The 24741-nt window shown below is 41.4% G+C and overlaps 1 protein-coding gene across 1 annotated transcript in view; it reads left to right on the forward strand.

The window, feature by feature from the left end:
• Positions 1-24741, forward strand: part of yes1 (YES proto-oncogene 1, Src family tyrosine kinase) — an 87266-nt gene that overhangs the window by 32255 nt on the left and 30270 nt on the right. Inside the window, exon 2 of the mRNA XM_067979726.1 lies at positions 15595-15867. Within this exon, the coding sequence (XP_067835827.1) occupies positions 15603-15867 (265 nt within the window). The 5' untranslated portion in view covers positions 15595-15602. The remainder of the gene's footprint in view (positions 1-15594; positions 15868-24741) is intronic.

Consider the following 24741-nt stretch of genomic DNA (forward strand, 5'->3'; position numbering starts at 1 on the left):
TCGTCTGAGCAGACCCTGTGTATTCACAGGGCTTGTCCATAGGGGATGGCCTCTTTGACGTGGTTAGGGTGGAAGCTGGAAAAGTGGAGCATCGTGAGGTTGTCTGTGGGCTTGCGGTAGAGTGAGGTGCTGAGGTGCCCGTCTTTGATGGAGATTCGTGTGTCCAAGAAAGAAACTGATTCTGAGGAGTAGTCCATGGTGAGCTTGATGGTGGGATGGAACTTGTTGATGTTATCGTGTAGTCTCTTTAGTGATTCCTCGCCGTGGGTCCATAGAAAGAAAATGTCGTCGATGTATCTGGTGTATAGTGTTGGTTGGAGGTCCTGTGCAGTGAAGAAGTCCTGCTCGATGGGTTTCAGGATGCCCTCGATGTATCCAGAGAGGTTCTCACACAGGGTTCCGTTGCCTGATACGATAGGACGTCCGGGTGTGTTGGCTTTGTGTATCTTTGGGAGGCAGTAGAAGTCTCCCACGCGGGGAGTACGTGGGATGAGAGCGCGTAGGATGTTTTGAAGGTCTGGATCGAAGATCTTGATCAGTTTGTTGAGCTGGTGGGTGTGTTCTTTGGTCGGATCTGCGGGTAACCGTCTGTAGTGTTCCTGGTTGTCCAGTTGTCGGTATGCTTCTTTGCAATGGTCCGTTCTGTTCTGTATGACGATGGCTCCTCCTTTGTCCGCTGGTTTGATGACGATGTTGCGGTTGGTCTTGAGAGCGTTGATGGCGTTGCGTTGTGCTCGGGTGACATTCTGGACTGTCTTCTGAGTGCGGCTGATGAATCTGGCATTGACGCATTTCCTGACAGCTTGAGCATACATGTCCAGCTGAGGGCAGCGACCCTCCGGAGGAGTCCAGTGTGACTCTTTCCTCTTCGGTTGCTGTACCGCGGATCCCTCTGTCTGCTGTTCCGGATCGTTGATTGTCTCATTGGGTTCGCTGCTGAAATCTTGGGGTTTGTGGAAGTATTCCCGGAGCCTCATTCTCCTGATGAATTCCTCTGTGTCCGCCGCGAGACTAGTGGGGTCCATTTTGGTAGTGGGGCAGAAATTGAGCCCTCGGCTGAGAACTTCGATTTTGTCTGGTTGAAGGGTGTGGTCGGACAAATTGACGATAGACTTCCCTGTGGTTGCAACCGTGGTACCAGGGGAAGCTTGGTCAATGCTGGTGGTGATGCCGAGTTTCTCAAGCTTCCTGCTCTTGGTTTTCATGTAGGCAGCGTAGTTCCGTTGCCTCGTCTGTTTGGCGGTATCTCGTAGCTGGTCTGCTGTGTCCTGAGTACAGGTTGAGAGTATGGACTCTATCTTAGTTTCGAGGTTGCGGCGTCTGCTGTAGAGTTGGTGTACGAGATGGTTGCGGAGTGTGCGAGAGGTACGACGGCAGAGTCTCTCAGCGTAATCCGAGTTGTATGTGGACTTGAGTGGGTTCGTGATCTGTAGTCCTTTCGGGATCTTGTCTGCTTTCTTGCAGCTCTGTAAAATCTTGATGTCTGTGTCTATATGCACTATTTTCATTCACACTACCGTTTTGATAACTGTACAGCACTACTATGTAGTAAAGTAAGTTAGTTGGGATAAGCAGTTTTGCTTTGATACAAGAGGCTTCGCTGAATATCTGAACTGTGGAGGGTTTTTTTGTGTATTGCAGATGTGAGGATGCTGATTATGTATTTTTGCAACACACAGCAGAAAGTCATATTGAAAACATTGTGACCAAGCCTCCAATACAAGCGGATAATTTAAAAAGGAATAGCAAAATTCTTGCTAGAATGTTGATTTCAATTTTCTTCCTCCCATTTGCAGTCACATTGGTTCATTGCTCTGTCTGCAGCTTTGCTGTCCATTTCAGTCAAAAAGAATTTGTATTCTATAGAAGTATACACTAGTGTATAAAATCCAACCCCAGGATGCATCAAAATGTTGAAATGCAAAAGTTTTAATCTTAAGTGTAAAATGTCATTCTAGCAGGTTACAGTAAAGCTGGATCAAATAGGTCAGTAGTTGGACATGTCAATAACTCTATGACTCTTGTAGGACTGTGCTCTATGTTTTCCTAATTTTGAAGAAGCCTATCCATTTTATTAAGGTACGCGAGGGCTGATTCCCTGATTGGGTGCTCCATGCTGGAAGCTGTCCTTGCGGGAAGTGCTGGCTAATTATTGACCTGCACCCTCTGATTTTTCCATCCTCTAATTTAAGCATTTGCATACAAATATTTGTTTTCATTATTTTGACACTTTAGAGACCATATGAAATCATCATACTGTTCATTAAGTTCAAATAGAATCAATGTCTGCACTGGTTGCAAGTTGCAGGGTATCTGGGGTTCATACATCCTGAAATGAATATCATGGCCAAAGTCATGCATAGCTTCTTGGAAAAATAAATGCCTGCTGTGTACAGCTTAAATAAAACTAAATTATATGTGTGCCTAATAAATTCAAAATATTTTTAATGCTCTTTGGTAAGTTGTTGGCTGTAGCATCCCTTTACCTACAGTTGAGGAAATGAAGTAGGGGCTAATGCTTGGTGCTAAGTTTAAATGAGAGAGTGCATCCAATATAACGCACTTCATCCTAAATGTTTTAGTAACTTGCTAGGAATATCTCCCTCTTACCAGCAAATGGAAAAACTGGCATAAATAGTAAACATTTAAATATTAGAATGGGTTAGATGCAATGTAGGAATTTGTGTATGTTTATTAACATATTGTAGAATTCAGAAAATGTAGCCTAGAAGTATTTCAAGCATCTGAACTTAATTGGCTTCTGCAAGTATATAAACTTCTGGAACAACCAGCTGACCTTGCAAATAGCTTCTTGGTGTGTATTTGCTTTGTATTTACAATGTAGCCACAGTATTGTTATGTAGTACAAAATGTTCATAGGAAATACAGTAACAAATTACCAAATACTAAATGAAATATACAAAGTATAGCTTATAGTAAAATGTTACACCTTATTTCTGGGTCACCATCTTATTCTTTTTCTGGACCTATACCTGCTTTTGGCACTCGTCTCTTATTTGCACTTTGACCAAAAATTTACATCTAATAAATACTGTCATAAGCGTAATATATCCTGGTATGGTGAACCAGAAGTAACCAAATTGAATGTTTGAAAAAGTTACAATGTGTCATAATTGAAAAAATAAAACTAGTAAATAAGCAATGAAGTAGTTTAGTCCTTATGTATGTCGATATTCATAACTAATAAAGCACCATATTATCGTGTATAGAATAACAATAATCCCATCTAGTGGGAGTTAAATTGCTAACTAGGGGTTGCCTAAAAATGCCAAACATCTAAATTGATGAAATTATAGTTGGGATTCCTTGAATTAGCTTATGAGAGTAATAGCTAAAGGTAATTACATAGATGCTGATTACAAGCAGTATGATCTGGGAGAAGCTATTTAACCTGCCTATTTAGAGGATATGTAACAGCACTAAAATTAATTTGGATTATACTTAAATCTATTAAACTTGCAATGGCTGATATTCCTTTAAATAAAGTGATGTAACTACCAGAAGCTTTCCACCTAGCCGCAAATGGGGTTGGAAAAGTGTGAGGAGGAAGTGCAAAGACTTTTATATGTAGAAACTTGGTACTTATTATGAAGGACAAACCAGTTTATTTCTCCACATATGCTTATCATGACAAATAATCATATCAATTGATAACATCAAATAGTTCAAATGCACTTACAGGTGATGCTTCCTTTTTACTGCCTGACCTCCTCCAGCAAAGCACCCAGTTGCATTCCTATTAATACAACTGTGCTGTTTTCCCAATCAAATGTTACCAATCAAAAAAACCTAAAATTTCAGATTAGTTTAAGCTCTGGCAGTATTCCACTGAGACCTACATTTAGAGCACAGCTGGGGATGACCTCTTTCCGTCAGCTGTTGTGGTTTATAAGTGAAAGGAACCTACTTTGTGATTTCAAACAGCTGACAGAAAAATGAGATGTCCATCCCAGCTGTCTGAGGCTCATCGAGACCAGGTGAATGTTCAATATTCTTATGTGCTCTTCTCTGCAATCCCTTAAAAAAGGGGGGAAAATACTTCTATTCAGTTCTCCCTGCCATCAGGCGAGCAAGATAAATAGGTTTTACAACCATGGTTACTAACAGGCATGGGTGATATAGCATTATGTTCCCTCACCTCCCTTGCTTTTTGCTGCAAGTAAGTTTTGCTTTTTGTGAGACTATCTAACTAGTAGGATAGTCAAGAATTGATGGATTTCTTTCGCATGTGACTAGCAACTTGGGAGCAAGCGAGTGTTTTCATTCTTGTGCCTTTAGCTTTTATAAAGATAAAACAAAATGCTCCGTAGTTTACAAAGAATCATCATAATTTGATACAGCACAGAAGGAAGCCATTCGGCCCATCATGTCTGTGCCGGTTCTTTGAAAGCTATCCAATTAGTCCCTTTCCCCGTAGCCCTGCAAATTTTTCCAATTCCCTTTTAAAAGTAGTTATTGACTCTGCTTCCACCACCCTTAAATGATCTGAATTTGTGAATTCATAAATCAAGTATTGGAAAATACAGTAGCAAGCATTGAAAGGTCATGCACAATTAGCATGTTTTGGTGGCACAAGATGGAACACTGGATTGCAACAGTGTTTTGTCTCATGAGAAAGGGAAACCCTACCATTCTCTGTGCCGTTCGGAAATTTGTAAACTGAATATGCAGAGTGCGTGGTTCATATGTCCTCTCTAGAAAGCAGTGCTTGTTAAAATTGCTGATACCGAATAATGTATGCCGTGAGTATAGTGCATTCCCTCTTCTGTACAGTTGAATGTTTGAATATGTACTACATTACAACGGTGACTACGCTTCAGAAGTGTTTCATTGGTTGTAAAGCACTTTGGGACGCTTGAGGTCATGACATGCGCTATATAAATGCAAGTTCTTTCTTTTCATTCTTATAACAGCTTGCATTATATAGTTTCTTTAACGTAGAAAAATATTCAAAGGTGCTTCAGAGGCCTAAGGAAAATGGAAGCCATGCCAAAGAATGAAAAATTAGGTGGGATGACCAAAAACTTGGTGAAAAGGTGGGTTTTAAGAAAGATCTTAAAGGAATCAAGTGAGGTGGAGAGACAGAGGAGTTTAAAGAGGGACGGATGCATAAAGCCAGAGTCAGAGGAGCAGAGAGTTTGAGAGGGTTTGGAGGGCTGGGTTCAAACCCAGGATGAGAATTTTAAATTTGAGGCATTGGGGGACTGGGAATCATTGTAGGCTAGAAGGAGAGGGTTAATGGGTGAACAGGATTTGGTGTGGGAGGATGCAGGCTGCAGAGTTTTGGATGAACTGGATATTATGACGGGCGGAGGATGGGAGGCTGGCCAACAGATCATTGGAATAATCAAGTCTGGAGGTGACATAGGATTTTAGCAACAGATGGGCTATTGGTAGAGGCAGAAACAGGTGATGTTACAGTGGTGTAAGTAGGCGGTCTTCATGATGGAGTGGCTATGAGGTTGGAAACTTAGCTTGGGATTGAACAGGCTGCAAACAATCTGATTCAGCCTGAGACGGTGGCCAGGGAGGGAAATGGAGTTGATGACAAAGGTGCAGAGTTTGTGACGGGCTTTCCAATGTTTAGCTGGGGAAAATTATGGCTCGTCCATGTTGGGCAAACAATCAAGTCTGGGGCTAGTAGAAGCGTAGATGAGAGTTTCAGCAACAGATAAGCTGAGGCAAGGGCAGACACGGATGATGTTGCGTAGGTGGAAGTAGGCAGTCTTTGTGTTGGAGAGGATATGGGGTCAGAAGCTCAGCTCAGGATCGAATAGAAAATCGAGGATGTGAACAGCATGGTTCAGCCTGAGGTAGTGGTCAGTGAGGGGGGTGGAATTGTTGGCAAGGGAATGGCGTTGGTGGTGGGTGTCGTCAACGTACATGTGGAACCTGACGTGTTTTCGGATGATGTCACTGAGGGGCAGCATGCAGATGAGAAATAAGAGGGGGCCAAGGATAGACCCTTCAGGAACTTGAGATAACAGTGCAGGGGTGGGGAAGAGAAGCCATTACAGGATATTCTCTGGCTGCAGTTGATAGTTAAGAGTGGAATAGGTTACTCTGAGCATTTCGTAAGCAGAGCTACTAGTTTCCATTAATATGTGAGGTGGATTAGCCTTTGCATTTGTAAACTACACAATGGAGATTATAGCCTACAATTCTAATAAGCATATAGTCATTTCATTATTATGTACATTAGGCTTTTGATTCCTTTGTTTCTGATTTAGAGCGATAAAAATTTCCCTCCTGTCTATTTCCTGGTAGCTATTGGTCGTTATTTTACACTTAAATTGTTAATCATAATCGTTAATCCTAAGTTAAGGGCATCGACATGTTGAACCATACTGACAGTCAAGTCAGTATGACGTCAGTCACCATGATCACCAGTGCTAATAAAAAGGAGCCAAAAGATCCCATGAGCTTCACTGGGTTTGAACCCAGCCCTCCAAACCCTCTCAAACTCTCTGCTCCTCTGACTCTGGCTTTATGCATCCGTCCCTCTTTAAACTCCTCTGTCTCTCCACCTCACTTGATTCCTTTAAGATCTTTCTTAAAACCCACCTTTTCACCAAGTTTTGGTCATCCCACCTAATTTTTCATTCTTTGGCATGGCTTCCATTTTCCTTAGGCCTCTGAAGCACCTTTGAATATTTTTCTACGTTAAAGAAACTATATAATGCAAGCTGTTATGAGAATGAAAAGAAAGAACTTGCATTTATATAGCGCATGTCATGACCTCAAGCGTCCCAAAGTGCTTTACAACCAATGAAACACTTCTGAAGCGTAGTCACCGTTGTAATGTACATATTCAAACATTCAACTGTATGGAAGAGGGAATGCACTATACTCACGGCATACATTATTCGGTAGCTCTTTAATTTTCAATAATTCAACCTGTGGTTTCAAGATTGTACAGTTATTTTGACGTGCAGGTGGTTAGCCCAAAAATGTTGAGCTCAATTATCTTGCTTTTGATGCCAAATGAATTCCTTAAGAATTGGAAGTACGCTCTATTATAATCCTCCTGTGAATCGCACAACAATATTCTACAGTGATAAGATCATAGTAGCCTCTTCGATTGTTAATTCAGCCTTGCTTCTCAACAAAAGCAAAATACTACGGATGCTGGAAATCTGAAATAAAAACAGAAAATGCTGGAAACACTCCACAAGTGAGGCAGCTTCTGCGGAGAAAGAAACAGTTAACGTTTCTGGTCGATGACCCTTTGTCAGAACTGGAAGAAGTTGAAGATTAAACAGTTTTTAAGCAAGTACAGAGTCAGGGAGTGGAGGGGAGGAAAGAACAGAAGGGAAGGCCTCTGATGGGGCGGAGGGCAGGAGTAATTGAATGACATATGGGATGATGGTGCAAGGCAAGGAGGGTGGTAATGGGACAAGTGAAGAATCAAAAGATGGGTCTAGAGCTGTAAATGGCAACATCAGAACCATTACCAGCACTTGCTGCCTGAAAAAATGGGAGCAGTGATCATGATTTTTTTTTATTCGTTCATGGGATGTGGGCGTCACTGGCAAAGCCAGCATTTATTGCCCATCTCTAATTGCCCTTGAGAAGGTGGTGGTGAGCCGCTGCAGTCCGTGTGGTGAAGGTACTCCCACCTTCCACTACCTTGCTTAAAAACTGTTTAATCTTCAACTTCTTCCAGTTCTGACAAAGGGTCATTCACCTGAAACATTAACTCTGTTTCTTTCTCCACAGATGCTGCCTGACTTGCTGAGTATTTCCAGCATTTTCTGTTTTTATTTCTTCCTTTTCAGTGTTACTTTTACAGAGTTTACAGTACATAGTTTAAAAAGTGATAGTGGAGTAAGTAATTGGGCTTTGTTGTCTTCATAAATCACTGGAGTTATATTATGACTTGTGTCTTCTGAACCTTGAGAGTAAGTTACAATCTTATTACTGTCAACCATCTATTATTCTATACATGACTGGAATAATATACACATGATGGAGCTCCAGTTCATGGTATGACAAGGCTGGGAGCAATGGTTTGTGCCTGGAATCTTGTGTACTGCTGATCTCAGCTGTGATGCAATCAGGAAGTGCAAAGGCCAGAAACTTATTTGTGAAAGGGTAGGGACAGGACAGTTGTTGGAGTCTCCTTGCACACCTAGCAATCAGCACAGAATCATAGAATGGTAATAGCATGGAAGGAGGCCATTTGGCCCGTCATGCCCATGCTGGCTCTCTGCAAGAGCAATCCAACTAGTCCCATTCCCCTGCCCTTTCCCTGTAGCCCTGCAAGTTTTTTCCCTTCAAGTACTTATCCAATTCCCTTTTGAAAGTCATGATTGCATCTGCCTCCACCACCCCCTTAGGCAGTGCATTCTGGATCTTAACCACTTACTATGTAAAAACGTTTTTCCTCATGTCGCCTTTGGTTCATTTGCCAATCACTTTAAATCTGTCCTCTGGTTCTTGATCCTTTCGCCAATGGGAACAGTTTCTCTCTATCTACTCTGTCTAGACCCTTCATGATTTTGAATGCCTCTATCAAATCTTCTCTGCTCTAAGGAGAACAATCCCAGCTTCTCCAGTCTATCCACGTAACTGAAGTCCTTCATCCCTGGAACCATTCTGGTAAATCTCTTCTGCACCTTCTCTAAGCCCTTCACACCTTTCCAAAAGTGCGGTGCCCAGAACTGGACACAATACTCCAGTTGTGGCCAAACCAGTGTTTTATAAAGGTTCATCATAACCTCCTTGCTTTTGTACTCTCTGCCTCTATTTAGAAAGCCCAGGACCCCATTTGCTTTCTGAACCGCTTTCTCAACCTGCCCTGCCACCTTCAAAGATTTGTGCACATATACCCCCAAATCTCTCTCCTCTTGCACCCCTTTTAGAATTGTACTCTAGTTTATATTGCCTCTCATCGTTCTTCCTACCAAAATGTATCATTTCACACTTTTCTGCGTTAAAGTCTATCTGCCATGTGTCCGCCCATTCCACCAGCCTGTTTATGTCCTCTTGAAGTCTATCCCTATCCTCCTCACTGTTCACTACACTTCCAAGTTTTGTGTCATCTGCAAATTTTGAAATCGTGCCCTGTACACCCAAGTCCAAGTCATTAATATATATCAAGAAAAGCAGTGGAACTAGTCCCTGGGGTACACCACTGTATACCTCCTTCCAGTCCGAAAAACAACCGTTCACCACTACTCACTGTTTCCTGTCACTTAACCAATTTCGTATCCATGCTGCCACTGCCCCTTTTTTTCCATGGGCTTCAGCTTTGATGACAAGCCTATTCGGCACTTTATCAAACGCCTTTTGGAAATCCATATACACTACATCAACCGTATTGCCCTCATTGACCCTCTCTGCTACCTCATCAAAAAACTCAATCAAGTTAGTTAACCCCGATTTGCCTTTAACAAATCCGTGCTGGCTTTCCTTAATTAATCCACACTTGTCCAAGTGACTATTAACTTTGTCACGGATCATCGTTTCTAAAAGTTTTCCCACCACCGAGGTTAAACTTACTGGCCTGTAGTTGCTGGGTTTATCCTTACAGCCTTTTTTGAACAAGGATGTAACATTTGCAATTCTCCACTCCTCTGGCATCACCCCCGTATCTAAGGATGATTGGAAGATTATGGCTAGTACCTCTGCAATTTCCACCCTTATTTCCCTCAGCAACCTAAGATGCATCCCATCCAGACCGGGTGACTTATCTACTTTAAGTACAGCTAGCTTTTCTAATAATCTCTATCAGTTTTTAGCCCATCCAGTATCTCAACTACCTCCTCTTTTTCTGTGACTTTGGCAGCATCTTTTTCCTTGGTAAAGACAGATGCAAAGTACTCATTTAGTACCTCAGCCCTGCCCTCTGGCTCCATGCGTAAATCTGCTTTTTGGTCCCTAATCAGTCCCACCCCTCCTCTTACTACCCGTTTACTGTTTATATGCCTATAGAAGACTTTTGGATTCCCTTTTATGTTAGCTGCCAGTCTATTCTCATACTTTCTTTTTGTCCCTCTTATTTCCTTTTCACTTCCCCCCTGAACTTTCTATATTCAGTCTGGTTCTCACTTGTATTATCAATCTGCCATCTGTCATATGCCCCTTTTTTCTGCTTCATCCTACAGTATCTCTTTCGTCATCCAGGGAGCTCTGGCTTTAGTTGCCCTACCTTTCCCCCTCGTGGGAATGTACCCAGACTGTACCTGAGCCACCACTTCTTTAAAGGCCGCCCATTGTTCAATTACAGTTTTGCCTGCCAATCTTTGATACCAATTTACCGGGCCAGATCCATTCTCACCCCACTGAAATTGGCCCTCCTCCAATTGAGTATTTTTACTCTCGATTGCTCCTTGTCCTTTTCCATAGCTAATCTGATCACTGTTCCCTAAATGTTCCCCCACTGACACTTGCTCCACTTCGTTCCCCAGAACCAGATCCAGCAATGCCTTCTTCCTTGTTGGGCCAGAAACGTACAGGTCAAGAAAGTTCTCCTGAACACACTTCAAAAATTAGTCCCCTCCTTTGCCCTTTACACTATTACTATCACAGTCCATATTAGGATAGTTGAAGTCCCCTATTATCACTACTCTATGGCTCTTGCACATCTCTGTAATTTCCCTGCAAATTTGCTCCACTGTATCTTTCCCACTATTTGGTAGCCTATAGAATACACCCAGTAGTGTAATGGCACCTCTATTGTTTCTTAACTCTAACCAAATAGATTCTGTCCTTGACCCCTCCAGGACATCCTCTCTCTCCAGCACTGCAATATTCTCCTTAATCAATACTGCCACCCCCCGCCCCCCTTTCTTTCCTTCCCTATCTTTCCGAAAATCTTGTATCCAGGAATATTTAGTACCCAATCCTGCCCTTTTTTGAGCCAGGTCTCCGTTATCACCACAACATCATGTTCCCATGTGGCTAATTGCGCCTGCAGCTCACCAACCTTGTTTGCTTCGCTTCGTGCGTTTACACACATGCACTGTAAACCCATCTTAGACCTTCTTGTTTTCTCTTGGTCTGATCCCATCTAATACCGTCCTATTTCTTGCTCTAGTGCTATCTGTCTCTCCTAATCCTTTGTGCGCCTTCTTTCTCCTTTCCAGTGCTACATTCTGGTGCCCATTCCCCGCCAAATTAGTTTAAACTCTCCCCCACAGCAATAGCGAACCTCCCCACAAGGACATTGGCCCCATCTCTGTTGAGGTGTAACCTATCCAGCCTGTACAGGTCCCACCTCTCGCAGAACTGATCCCAATGCCCCAGGAATCTAAAGCCCTCCCTCTTGCACCATCTCTCCAGCCACGCATTCATCTACTCCATATTCCTATTTCTATACTCGCTTGCGCATGGCACCGGGAGTAATCCGGAGATTACTACCTTTGAGGTCCTGCTTTGAGCAGGTCATCTGCATTCTCGGCAGTAGTTGGAGATTTTCTTGGGTGAAAGAGGAATACACACACACCTACAACATAAAAATTCATTGCTACACTGTTGGGGGAAATGAGACTTGAATATTTTTAATGAGTTTGCCATAAATGGATTTAGATGTCTAAATCTGTTATGTAAACGCTGGAAATGTAGTTAGGAAATCATATGCTTGTGCTACAAGCAAGGTTTGTGTTGTGAAACTGATTAATGACCTCCCTCTCCCCTGACCTAACATTTGATTTGATGATCAGGCTGGAATATTAGGGGATTAGTTTTCTATTAAGACCAACCGAGATCAATCACCAAGGCAGACCTTTCCATACAGTGCTGGCTCACGTATCTTTATATGGAAAGATGTCAGGTTCTTCAGTTTTCTCTGGCAACAGGTGTGCTTTCATAAGTTCATTATTAAAAGTCGGCATATTGAAATCCATTTAAGGGGAATTGTTTTGGATCTGATTCCCTTAATTTAAGGATTCCCTGATTAATAATAGAGAGCCACTAATTTTAAGTATAGGATTGTAAACATCAGAACAGACAAACCTTCAAAGAGCCCCACGAGTCACAAAAGAGCCACATCTGGCTTAGGAGACTTCAGTTGGCCAATGCCGATCCACTACGACACACACCGTGCATGCACAATGCAAATATTGTTTATATAGTACTCTTCAAGTGCGTTAAACTGAGAAAGTTGTGGGTTTAAGCCCCACTCCACAGTTAGAGCTCATCAGCAAAGCGGTGGTTTTCAGATTTTTTTTGTGTGGGACACCCCCTGCAAAGATTGACAATCCCAGGGACCTACTTTTTTCTAACTTGCAAAAGATGATGTGAGCTACCCAAAGGAAAACTGTGTTGTCATTGCAGAAAATATGTTTTATTAGTAAGCAGTCACAGAAATTATGTGCTAGCAAGTCAACAAAAATAGAAAAATTGAGATACGATGACCGTATAAATCTAATAATTCCAGGGACCTCCCTGGGTTCCACTTCTAGGATGCCGGTTTAAAAGCATATGATCTAGGCTGAGATTCCAGTGCACTGCTGAGGGAGTGGTGCTGTCCTGTGGACAAGATGTTAAACAGAGGCCTAGTTTCCCTGTACCAGAGATTCAAGTGGAGATTAAAAATCCCACAAAGCTATTAGAATAGCAGGGCGTTCTACCAATATCCTGGACAACATTTCCGCTTAACCAGCACCACCAAAATGATGATTTGTTTGAGCTCTTGCTATGTGTAAAATGGCTGCTATGTTAGCCTACATAATAAGTCATTTGAATTACATTTCAAAGTAATTAATTTGTATGTGAAATGCTTTCAGACTTTTGCTAGATGTGGAAAAGGTGCGCTAAAATAAATCCAAGTCTTTTTTTTACTTGTTGCAGATTTTGGAGTTGAACACAATAGAAGGTTACATCCTCAAACAGATCTAGGAACGGTGATTAGTGTATTAATGTGCATTTTTAGTTTGTCAGGTTTCCTTGAATGAATCTTGTGATTCCCTAAAATGGGAAAAATTATTAAAGCCCATTGGAATTGGTTAAATTTTTAGTTTTGATTTCCTTTAATCAGGATCATTCCTTACAGAGGTTTCACTGTTTCTGAATATTAGTTTCTCGGGTGGTCAGATATTTTGGTGCTGAACATATGCTTTGTGAAGATCAGCTACAGCTTTTGTTAGCAGATGTCAGCAGCTGCTGCAGGCTGAACTCTTGGAAAACTGGAAACTTACTGTAGGGTGTTTTTTTCTGAAGTTAATGATTAACAGACTGCTGATAGTTTGTCAATGCCATTCTGCACTCTTAAAGGGGGAGGTTTCCTCTTCAGCTAACAGGAGCTAGCTCCTAACTTCTAATGATTAAAAAAAAGTTATTTAATTTCCAAAAATGGTTAGTGATTGCTATCTGGCAATTGGAAAATTCTGTATAGGCTGATATTAATCTGATTTGGTGATGGGAATGAGTTTTTCAGTAAATGGGGGAGTTTAGAGATTTTTGTTTAGTAGTCAGTGTGAAAGAGCCTATTTTGTATCTTTTTGTAAGTGCTAATCCGTGTTCAATACTGTCATGCGTAACCGATCTGCCCACTGTATTAGCTTTTGTAAGTCTGAGGTGTCCAACTATTTAGAACAAGGGGCTGGATACACATACCACAGCCAGTGATTGGGCTGCTTATGATTAAAATACTTTGGGGTCAGACAGAATCTGATCAAACATCATGTCCAACACAAAAACTTGATTTTCTAATAAAACATCTCCACATATATGGAGAAGTGATTTCACATTAATAGTTTTTGCATGCAAAAATGAAAGACCCCCATATGAAAACTCCCAGCCCATCATATACAAAAATGCCTATGTATGGTGCAAACCCTGCTATACTCACAAAATCAAAATCTCTATGCACAAAAATTGAAACCTTCCTGCAAAAATTGTCTGGCTATCTATACTCCACTTAGCTTTTTGCCATTGTTTCCTGACCTGACTTTGCTGGCCTGGTCTATTCCCCAGCCATCTGCTGTCCCCTTCCACCTGGCCTGATCTGATCCACCATCATCTGCTGTTCTCTCACTATTGCTCATTTCCGCTATGATGTCCATCGCTGCTGCTTATTTGAAGATCACCTCTGTGTCTGCCTCTGCTGCCCAAAGTTTGAAAACTTGGAAAGTTGAACCTCGGCTCTTCAAACTTTATTTATTAGAGTTCTTTGAGGAAGTAACGGGCAGGGTGGATAAAGGGGAACCAATGGATGCAGTATATTTGGATTTCCAAAAGGCATTCGATAAGGTGCCACATAAAAGATTACTGCACAAGATAAGAGCTCATGGTGTTGGGGGTAATAAACTGGCATGGATAGAGGATTGGCTAACTAACAGAAAACAAAAAGTCGGGATAAAAGGTTCATTTTCAAAATGGCAATCTGTAACTAGTGGGGTGCCACAGGGCTCAGTGCTGGGGCCTCAACTATTTACAATATATATCAATGACTTGGATGAAGGAACGGAGTGTCTTGTGGCCAGATTTTCTGATGATACAAAGATATGTGGAAAAGCAAGTTGCGATGAGGACGCAAAGTGTCTGCAAAGGGATATTGACAGGTTAAGCGAATGGGCAAAAATTTGGCAGATGGAATATAATGTGGGAAAATGTGAAGTCATCCACTTTGGGAGGAAAAATAAAGCAAAATATTATTTGAATGGAGAAATACTACAAAATGCTGCGGTACAGAGGGATCTGGGTGTCCTCGTACATGAAATACAAAAAGTCAACATACAGGTGCAGCAGGTAATGCAGAAGGCAAACGGAATGTTGGCCTTTATTTCTAGGGGGATGGAGTATAAAAGCAGGGAAGTCATGCGACAACTGTACAGGGTGCTGGTGAGACCACATCTGGAGTACTGCGTGTACAGTTCTGGTGCCCTTATTTAAGGAAGGGCATACTTGCATTGGAGGCAGTTCAGAGAAGGTTCACTAGGTTGATTCCGGGTATGGAAGGGTTGTCTTATGAGGAAAGATTGAACAGGTTGGGTCTATACTCATTGGAGTTTAGAAGAATGAGAGGAGATCTTATTGAAACATACAAGATTCTGAGGGGACTTGATAGGTTAGATGCTGAGAGGATGTTACCCCTCATGGGAGAATCTTTGGAATTCTTTACCCCAAAAAGCTGTGGAGGCTGAGTCATTGAATACATTCAAGGCTGAGTTAGACAAATTTTTGATCAGCAAGGGAGTCAAAGGATGTGGGGAAAAGGCAGGAAAGTGGAGTTGAGGTAAAAATCAGATCAGCCATGATCTCATTGAATGGCTGAGCAGGCTCGAGGGGCCGAATGGCCTTCTCCTGCTCCTATCTCTTATGGTCTAAACTTCAAGCCTAGCGGTCTGGTAAAGAATTCCTTTTGTTGTCTGATATTTATGTACTGTAAGTTTCATAATTGTGTATTCTTTTACCCAAACCAATTAATCTTCTCTTTTCAAGATTGCATTCCTTTATTGTAACTGCTGTGTGAACAGGCAAGTGCATTGTTTGTATCCCCAAGATGGTTTTTCCTGACTATAATTTTGTTGTATTGATGTTCTCTGTTTTTGTCAATACCCTTTGTGTTTAAAGGCAGTCTGGATGTTTGTTTTATAGTGCACACTAATAGTTTTTTCTTGTTTGCAGATTCAATCATGGGTTGCATAAAGAGCAAGGAGGACAAAGAGCCAGCTATGAAGTACAGACCAGGTGACACTACCGGAACTGTTAGTGCACAAATTACTCATTATGGTCCTGATCCCACCCAACTGACACAGTCACCAGCACCAAAGGGACCATCGAGTAATTTCAACAACCATTCCATCACGCCATTTGGTGGGTCAGCTGGTATGGCACCATTTGGAGGTGCTTCTTCATCGTTTACGATTGTACCCAGCCAGTACACAAGTGGTGTTACAGGTGAGTAGTTACATCAATTTTTGAGTATATGATCTGCCTTTCTACCTTGTGTCATTCTACAACTTGCAAACAGACTGTCATGCTACAGATGAACTTGGCATTGCAAAAAAATATTTAAGAGCTAGTGAGATTTCTTCAAACTGCTAATATATTTTAAAGTTGCACCTGTATTACTTTGGGAGGTAGCCGGTGAATATCTGCAAGGTCAAATGATAGCACTTGCATTGTTAGAAAAGTGACCTTGCATCATTGAATAATGAGACCTTGAAAGAGTAACAAAACAAGAATATTTTGAGCACAGTAATGATGCATTAGTTGTAGAGTTAGGAAGATTTCCTTGGATAATCAATGCATAAGTAATTGCGTGCTGCTTGTGAAGATGTACGTTTTGCCCTAGAGTTGCACCCTGTGCTCTTTAGAGTAGAATGAAAACCAGTGTTCAATTGCTAAAATTCCTTTGAAGATGTGATTTAAAATATTGATTATCCTGTTAGCTTGTTACAATCAGAACATCTTTTTCAGGCACAATGGCAGTTGAGCAAAACTTCAGCTCTAACCATATGGTGACTTACACTAAAAAGTTTAGTATTGATGTGTTAGGAACATCGTCCTTTGAGTAAATTCACCAGTGTAAGCCCCATCTTTCCAGGGTCATGGTACAAAAACAACACTGCAGACTTTGACGTTCTTTCCTTCATTTTTTTTTGTTTCCTTTTTCTTCCATTATGGCATTCTCCCCTCTCCTACTCCCCACCCATGCCAAAACTATTCCTTAAGAGGAAAGACATGCACCATGTTCCCAGACCACTACAGACATGCTTTCAAATTAGCCATTAAGTATGTGTGAATGGCCTAGTTTAATTTACCATTGTTATTTGTCCATCTGCTTAGCAATTCCCTGGATGACATCAGGAACTTTCCACGTGGAAGTAATTTTTTTTATTTGTTCTCTGAATATGGGTGATACTGACAGGGCCACGTTTATCATCCATCCCTAGTTGCACTGAGAAGTGAGGCCACTTTGGAGGGCATTTAGTCAACCACACATTGCGGGACTGGAGTCACATGTAGGTTGGACTGGGTAGGGGTTACAGGTTCTCTTCCCTGAAAGATATTAGTGAACCTGTTGGGTTTTTACATTTTTTTATAGTGCTAACCCAAAAAAATGTTGAGTTCAATATCACAACTTTCCATGGTGAGATTTGAACTTGTGACTTCTGGATTGTTAGTCTGCACTATAACCACTTGGCTACCATACCCACATCTTACCACCAAATGGCAAGTATGTCATAGCATCAGTATTACATTCCTGACCTTGGATCTTTAAATTCTAACCATCTGTGAAGACAATTTAGTGCTATGCAGCTATGTTGCAAAATGACATAACTTGTGATGAAAGGCAAATTAGCCCATATTTGTTATACCAATATTTTGTGAATAAAATTTGCAGCTAGGGAAATTTGTTTCTGTACTATGTGACTATGGCACTAATACCGCATCCATTGTGCAGATTCTAATACCACCCATGACCCCACCCCCCCCCCCCCCACCCAGCACAAATGTAGTCATAATAAGGGCTGGGTTGATTGATGTTTTGCTCAACTGTGCTTCACCTTGCTGCACATGAAACAAACATTGACAATTACCATTATGACCACACTACCTTTCCTCTGCTGCTGTGTGTACACTGTAAATTGACTCACTTTATCTGGATTGCTTTTATTTTGCATAGCATAAATTTACATTACACTTCATTCAATTAACCTTAAACAGAAACTAACACAAAACACAATCAAAACTATTCACAGTAACCTCCATTTCAATCACAGCCAGCTCCATTTTGGAAAAATTAGTTTTAGATTTATTTTGAATGAATGGTAAAGTTGTAGACCTAGTTATTTGTTGTTGATGGCAGTTCAGTGATATGTTGACTGTTTGGGTGGGGTGGGGATACAATTTTTTTTACTGGTAGAAAATAGAATGGGGCAGAAATATTTCTTTTACTGCTGAGAAATATGGTAAGGAGTCAGTCTTGGAGCCTTAAACATTTGTACGCAAGACTATGTTTCCCAAAATACAATAATCCTGAGCGCATATGGAGCTTTTTGCTGCTGATTACATTTCCTACACAAAGCAACATCACCACCTTTCCTGGCTGTCTTTAGAGACTTCAAAATAAGAAGTCATGTAAATTATAGCATTTATTCTTCAGTTGTTCTTCCTCCATTTTCAAGTAGCGGAAGAAAAAACACATGAAGGACATTGTCCCTCATAAGAAATTTGTCCCGTTCTGCTATTTTTGGTTAGGTGACCTTCACCCAACCACACCTTTAGTCTTTTTCTCCATTATTGGCAGTAATCTTGTCTGTTGTGTGCTCACATCAGAAAAAGCATATTTGCCTCCTTTGATAGCTTATCTAGTTAAAGCAGTGAGTAGCTGAACCATAAAGAGAACAGCATTCCAGGTTTAAGCCCTGGACTGTTGTGAGTAGCTGACCTTAGCCACAGTGGTGGTAGTGGTACTGCAATTGACCTCAATGTCCCTACTTCTGATCGATATCCGATAACATTTGCTGGATGTGCATATATAGACAAGATCAGGCTTCACCATGATGTGCTGTTCCCCTTCTCCCTTCCCCACCCCACCCCAAGTCTCATAGACTGTTGACTCGCTTTCTGGGCTCACACAAGAAGATTTCCCACTTGGGCAAGGTTCTGAAAGGCAACTAGTACACGTGGAATTGTGCTCGGTGTCAGTGGCCTAGGTTTTCTGATCATAATGCTGATGGTAACTCATATAAAATGAATATGTTAACCTTGATGTTCTGATCAGAAAATGTAGGTCAGTATCTTCACAAGCTGGGAAGGGGAAAATTGGCAAAGGAAGTGGAGGAAAACAAGAAAAGACATTGATGTTATTCTCTGTTGGTCTTTTTCTTCACTAGAAGCCATCTTGTAGCTAGTTCTAGAAGTAACTTTAACAATAAAAATCTGACTTTAAAAGTTTTAATTTCTAACAGGCATCAATTATTTTCCTTGGCCTGTATTTCACTGCATTTCAATATCAGCACTTTGAGCCTACTTTAATTTAGTGTTAATCAGCTCATTCTTGCCTTCCTGTCAGGTTTCAAAATTTGCATAGAATATGGTTGTACAGTCACTGGGAATGATCCAAGACAGGGTTTGCTGACTCATTCCATTTGTGCAGCAGCCTCATCTTGAGAGAACATGTGGAGGGCTCTTCTCGAAGGTATTTGTAAGGGTCCCCAATCAGAGTTTATCCAGTGACTTTCTGAACCATAAGGTGCCACGTCCAATCCTCATGCTGTAATGTTAGCTGACCCTGGTACATAGGAATTGCTAGATGAGAAAAGACTTTGATCCATGTAGTTCACCTACCATCCGGGTAGTAGCATGATGCAACAATAATGGAGTTCTTGACTAACCATGGTATTCAGCCTCTATCAATTAATCTACAACAGACCCAGACATTAGGTGAGAAAAACCTGCAAGGGTTGAAAGCTTTGGGAACCATAGGTCCAAAGTCAACTGTTCCTCCCAAGCATACTAGACTTACCATATATCTTGTATCAAATTACTCATATACTGTATCCCAAAATGTTATACTTTCAGGACTGTGCCTCTGCTGCCCAATATCTAATTATGTGATAGCATAACCCAGGGGTATGATCTGAACTGCATATTGCATCGTTTGCACATATCCTCACGTGCGCCTCCAAATGTTCAGTATGCAGACTCAGAAATACTAGTGAGACAACGCCTGATGCAAATAGCTAAGTTGCTTTACCTTGCAGCGAGTGAGTGTACAGAGTGATTGTTAAAGCAAATCCCATCTTATTCGCTCAATCTCTGTTCTCTTCTCTATAATAATCCACGCACCCTGTCTTTTTCGTGTGCTAACTGACTTGTTTTTGGTATTACTTTTCTTTCGATACAACTGCTAACTGCAAAATATTACCTTTGTTTTAGCTTACAGCTCTGGGCACAGGGCTGCACCTTGCAATCTCCCATTTTAAAACCTCACTGCCTGTCCATTTGTCTCTTTTCTCCTATATTCTTGAGTATTTACAGGAAGTGGAAGGGTGGGGCCACCGACTCCTTCCTTGTTCAGATATTCGCCAGTAGGCTTGTCAACCAAACAGACTACCTCCTCTTCCAAGCGTATATTCTCAGCAGACATCCTGGGTTCACATGAATGGAATTATCCCTACCGTCACAGGTGTGTTTTTTGTTAGGCCATCAGAAACAATGAATTGCTTAATGTTCCCAGTCATTGTGGACAATAATGAGAATAGTTGGCTCACTAATACATAAATCCTTGCTGTCTCTGTTGCAGCTGTTTTTTTTAAACCTCTGCAAATTAGCTTTTTTTAAAAACACATGTTAAATGTAACTCATTCCTAAATCCTCTGAGGGAAACAAAATGATCAAAAATCCCAAAACACGATAAGCCACTAAAATTGGCCTCAGTATCCCTGGCCTATAGTGGGGAACGTTATCATGGTTCCTCTTTCTAATCACTTTCCTGTGTTCTGTGCTGGAAGTGCATTTGTACCTGTTGGGGTGCCTCCAGCACATAGCCAAATAGGCAGCTAGCACTACATGAAGTTGAAATTCACATCAATAATGGCCACTTGGATCTGCACTCGAACTCTCTTGCTAAACCCCTTCAACATGCAGCCTCTTTCCCTCCCTTCCAAAGCCTCCTTAAAGCCTAAACAAACATGCCTTCTTCATCTCACCTAAACTACAATGCTCAGCATTTGTTTTCACCATGGAATATATATTACATTAAAGGCACTATAGAAATGCAATTTGATGATTTCCTTAGTGCCTCTGGGGCCATTCACCAGCCTTCAAGAAAGGAGGGAAGGGAGAAAATTGGAAGAAAAAAAAATCTGTCATGCAGCTATCTGGAACAGCTCGCATGCTTTCACTGAGGATTACCATGACCTGACAGTTCAGGGCAGCAAGCTCTTCGGTCCCACTGTGTTCCATGCAGGCTGGAAATCATAGGTCTTCATGCTGCCACTGCCACTTTCTATTATGCTTTGTTTTACTTCCCATTAGTATAAAAAGGTTAAAGGAATGAGGAAGAATGTTGGATTAGCTACTGTTGGTATGGTCTTCATTCTTTAAAAGGTTTAGCCTCCACATACAAAGGAAATTGCCTCCCTATCCCTCTGTTAGTTTATCCTTTATATTACACCCCAATTTAAATTCTGTCAGATTCTAGACAAAGAACCAAGAATGCAGTTTAGAATGACGCCTTGTATACAGCAGAGTGGGAAAAATCAACTGACCAAAATGGCAGCACCATGGTGCAAACTTCCATGGCATAACACAATTTGTTGTTTGTTTCTAAAGGTTGCTATTTTTCCAAGGAATGAAGACGACCATCTTATCTATACAGCATGTGATGGATACTGTTAAGATTTGGAATGTTAGAGTTCCTTTTAAAACACTTTATTCTCCTGATAGACTTATTAGAGTCCTTTGTGTTACTATTTCTTAATTGAATTTAAATATACCCAGCATTTAAATTTCAAAGCAAGTTCAGAATATATGATAAAGATGTGTTCTCCTAAAAATAAATCTTGGCTCATTCTCCCCTCCAATTCTAACCTCAATGATCCCAGTAAAAAAAAACTCTGCATTGCTCCATTTTATTTTATCATTATGACCCGACATCAAATTTTATCTTCCGTCTTTTGGATAGTACATTCTGTGATCTTGACGGCATCCTTCCCATCGTCCTCAAGTTGTGTGCCTCAGGACTTACCTCTTTCTCCTTTGAAATTTGGTCATATTCACCCTACTCATGAGAAATGATCTCCCTCTACCTTTAAACTATGCTATTGCTCTTGTATCTCTGCATTCTAAAGTTATGGAAGCTACTTTGAACTCTCAAATTATTCATCACCTTGAAAGCCCTGGTGTAATATTTATCAGAGCCATCCTAGTGATCAGCTTCCTCACAAGGGTGCACATGGGATTGGCTGAGGAGATTACAAATCCCCGCTGGAGTCTTTTAGAGCTTATTGGTATGAAATAACATCCTAATGGATTGGAAAGTAGCGTCATCTTGAAAATGGGCATCGGATGAACCTTCAGATTACAGACCTGTAAACCTTGCCTCGATGGTGGGGAAAGTATTCAAGACTTTAAGGTGTACCAAAAGAGATCATGTGGAAGGCCATGACTTAGAGAAAGCTAGCATGGGTTCAGATGGGGCAGGTCACATCTGACCGTTACTGGAGTTCTTTTGAGGTGGTTATTTATCTGATGGATGTTACCTACCTAGATTTCATGAAGGTGTTTGGTACCGTCACATATAATACGACTGATTCACAATGTATTCCCATGGGAGGGGTGGCAAAGTATTGGGCTAGATTCATGTATGGCTGAAAGCTAGACAGAGACTGCTGGTGCATGGGGATGTGTCAGAGCAGAAACGGCGGCCAGTGGAGTCTCTCAGGGGTCAGTGTTGGGGCTGCTGCTCTTGATGATTTATATAAATGACTTCAAAGGCAGAATATTATTCATTGTGTCTCAAGGTTGCTTAGGACACCAAATTAGGTGTAGTGGCCAATGAAGCCAATCTGCAATAATTCAGAGAGATGTAGACAGGCTAGGTCAATGGGCAAGGAGCTGGCAGATGAAGTTCAACACAGATGAGTGTACGGTCAGATATTAGACAGAAGTCACAAGACTTTGGTGTAGAGCTGATGTGGTGTGCTTGAGATACCAGTAGGAAAGATATCTAGAAGATTTGGTGGATTACAAAGACTCTACAGCACAGAAACAGGCCTTTCGGCCCAACTAGTCTATGTCGGTGATTATGCTCCACAACAGCCTTCTCCCGTCTTACTTTATCTCACCCTATCAGCATATCATTCTATTCCTTTCTCCCTCATGTACTTGTCTAGCTTCCCCTTAATTGCATCTGTACTATTCACCTTAACTACTCTGTGTGGTAGCAAGTTCCACGTTCTCGCCTCTATTAGTAACCATCTGGATCCCTGGCCGAATTTGCCCTCTCATGGAACAAGCTACAAGCTGGCTTCTCAAAGACCACTGCTCGAGACCTATCCTATCCCCAGCTACTAGTCACCCTCTGGATCCCTGGCCAATTTTGCCCTCTCTCTCCCCCTCTCCCTCTCCCTCTCTCTCTCTCTAACTCACTGGTCCCAGGGTCAACTGTAGCACCCCTACTGCTGCCCAATGTTGAGATCAGCTAACTCACTACCGATGGAGGACTGTGTCTGGGACCTCCCTGCCCATACAGGCCAGTAACACACCGAGTGCTGCATTCACCTGCAGATTCATTAGGGAGACAAGAGGATCTTTACTGCAGAGATTTGAAAAAGCAAATTGTTTGGACCAAGAAAGAGAGGTGAAGAAAAATTCTAAATTTACCGCAAAATAAAGGTCTATGTGATTAGTCGATCAGATCAAAGTCTTGTTCACCGTTTTGTGCCACAGTCCAACTGGGCAGTCACTGTTCGTACTCTACATTTTAAAGAACTGGTGGGGTACATTCTACTCATGTATATAGATTAGGACGTTTGCAACTTGGTTATATACAATATATAAAAGACTTGGTTTGGGAGGAGAGGGGAAAGGAAAGATGGATGTAGCTCAAGGTCACTTCAGGTTAATCAGCTTTAGGATGTCTTTCAAACCATCAGTTCATTGTTTGCAAGTGGTGAAGAAAGCAAATGAAATGTTGGGATTTATAGCTGAAGTTGTGACTTTTAAGTCAAAGAAGTTAATTTTGAAGATGTATCTGACCTTAGTGAGGCTGCCCCTACAGAACTGTTCAGTTTTGGTCTCAAAATTGCTGGAAAGATACAGAATTAGAAGGAGTCCAGAGCAGGGATTTGAGGCTGATTCTTGAACATTAACAATGGCAGTTTTTTTTTAGAGAATTAGATTAATTACTATTAGGAAAGGGGATACAGAACTTTTTGTTCCTGAATCATAGTAAACAAATTGAGAGGATAGGCTAGCTGGATCACTGGTTGTGTCTGTATTTAGGTTTTCAGCTTGTCCAATAGTGGGTTTTTTGCCTGTTCTCTGCTCTTGAGAATCATCTGCCATCACCATGAACAGGATTTGTAAATGAATTACCATCATATGACTTCTCATCAAAGCTAAGTTTCCTGTCAAATTGCTGTATTGGGCAGTAGTTGATGACTCATCCTCTTGACTCATTTTTTCCATTAACTCAGAGGGTTCCCCAGGTCGTCTTTCTCAGTTCTCTTTTGTACTCTATTCCTTTAGTGACCTCTTTCTCTACTTCTCACCCAGCCCTATCCACTCTTTGCTGATGATTGCACTGTACATTCAATAACATTCTTAAAATTGTACATCCTTATTGCTCACAAAGTGGAGGAAAGTGGGTAGAGAATTTCAAAGTGCAAGAACATAGTATCTGAACAAGAGACTGCCAATGGTGAAGTGGAAGAATCATGGAATGAGAAATCCAGTTTTAGAGGATTGATGGGTCCATGCATGGCTGTAAGGTTAGAAATCACTAAGTAGGGTGAGATAAGGCTTTGGAGTGATTTGAAACAAGGATGAGGATTTTCAAACCAAGTGCTGGGGCACAGGGAGCTTGGAAAGTATAGAGGTGATGGCAGTATGGAACTAAAGCTTGTGTAAGATTGATATCACAGTTTCTTGGTCTCACCCACCCCCTTCTCTGAAACAATGAAAATCTAATTTCTTTCAATTCTTCAGCCACAGTTTCTTCATGTCTTGCAAGTTTAACCAATAGCTACCATCTCTAACTCATGATGGCTTCACCCTTAATCCTCCTCAATCTACCAGCATTCTTGGCTTCATTAT

Source organism: Heptranchias perlo, chromosome 3 (genome assembly GCF_035084215.1).
Source record: "Heptranchias perlo isolate sHepPer1 chromosome 3, sHepPer1.hap1, whole genome shotgun sequence".
Lineage (NCBI taxonomy): Eukaryota > Metazoa > Chordata > Chondrichthyes > Hexanchiformes > Hexanchidae > Heptranchias > Heptranchias perlo.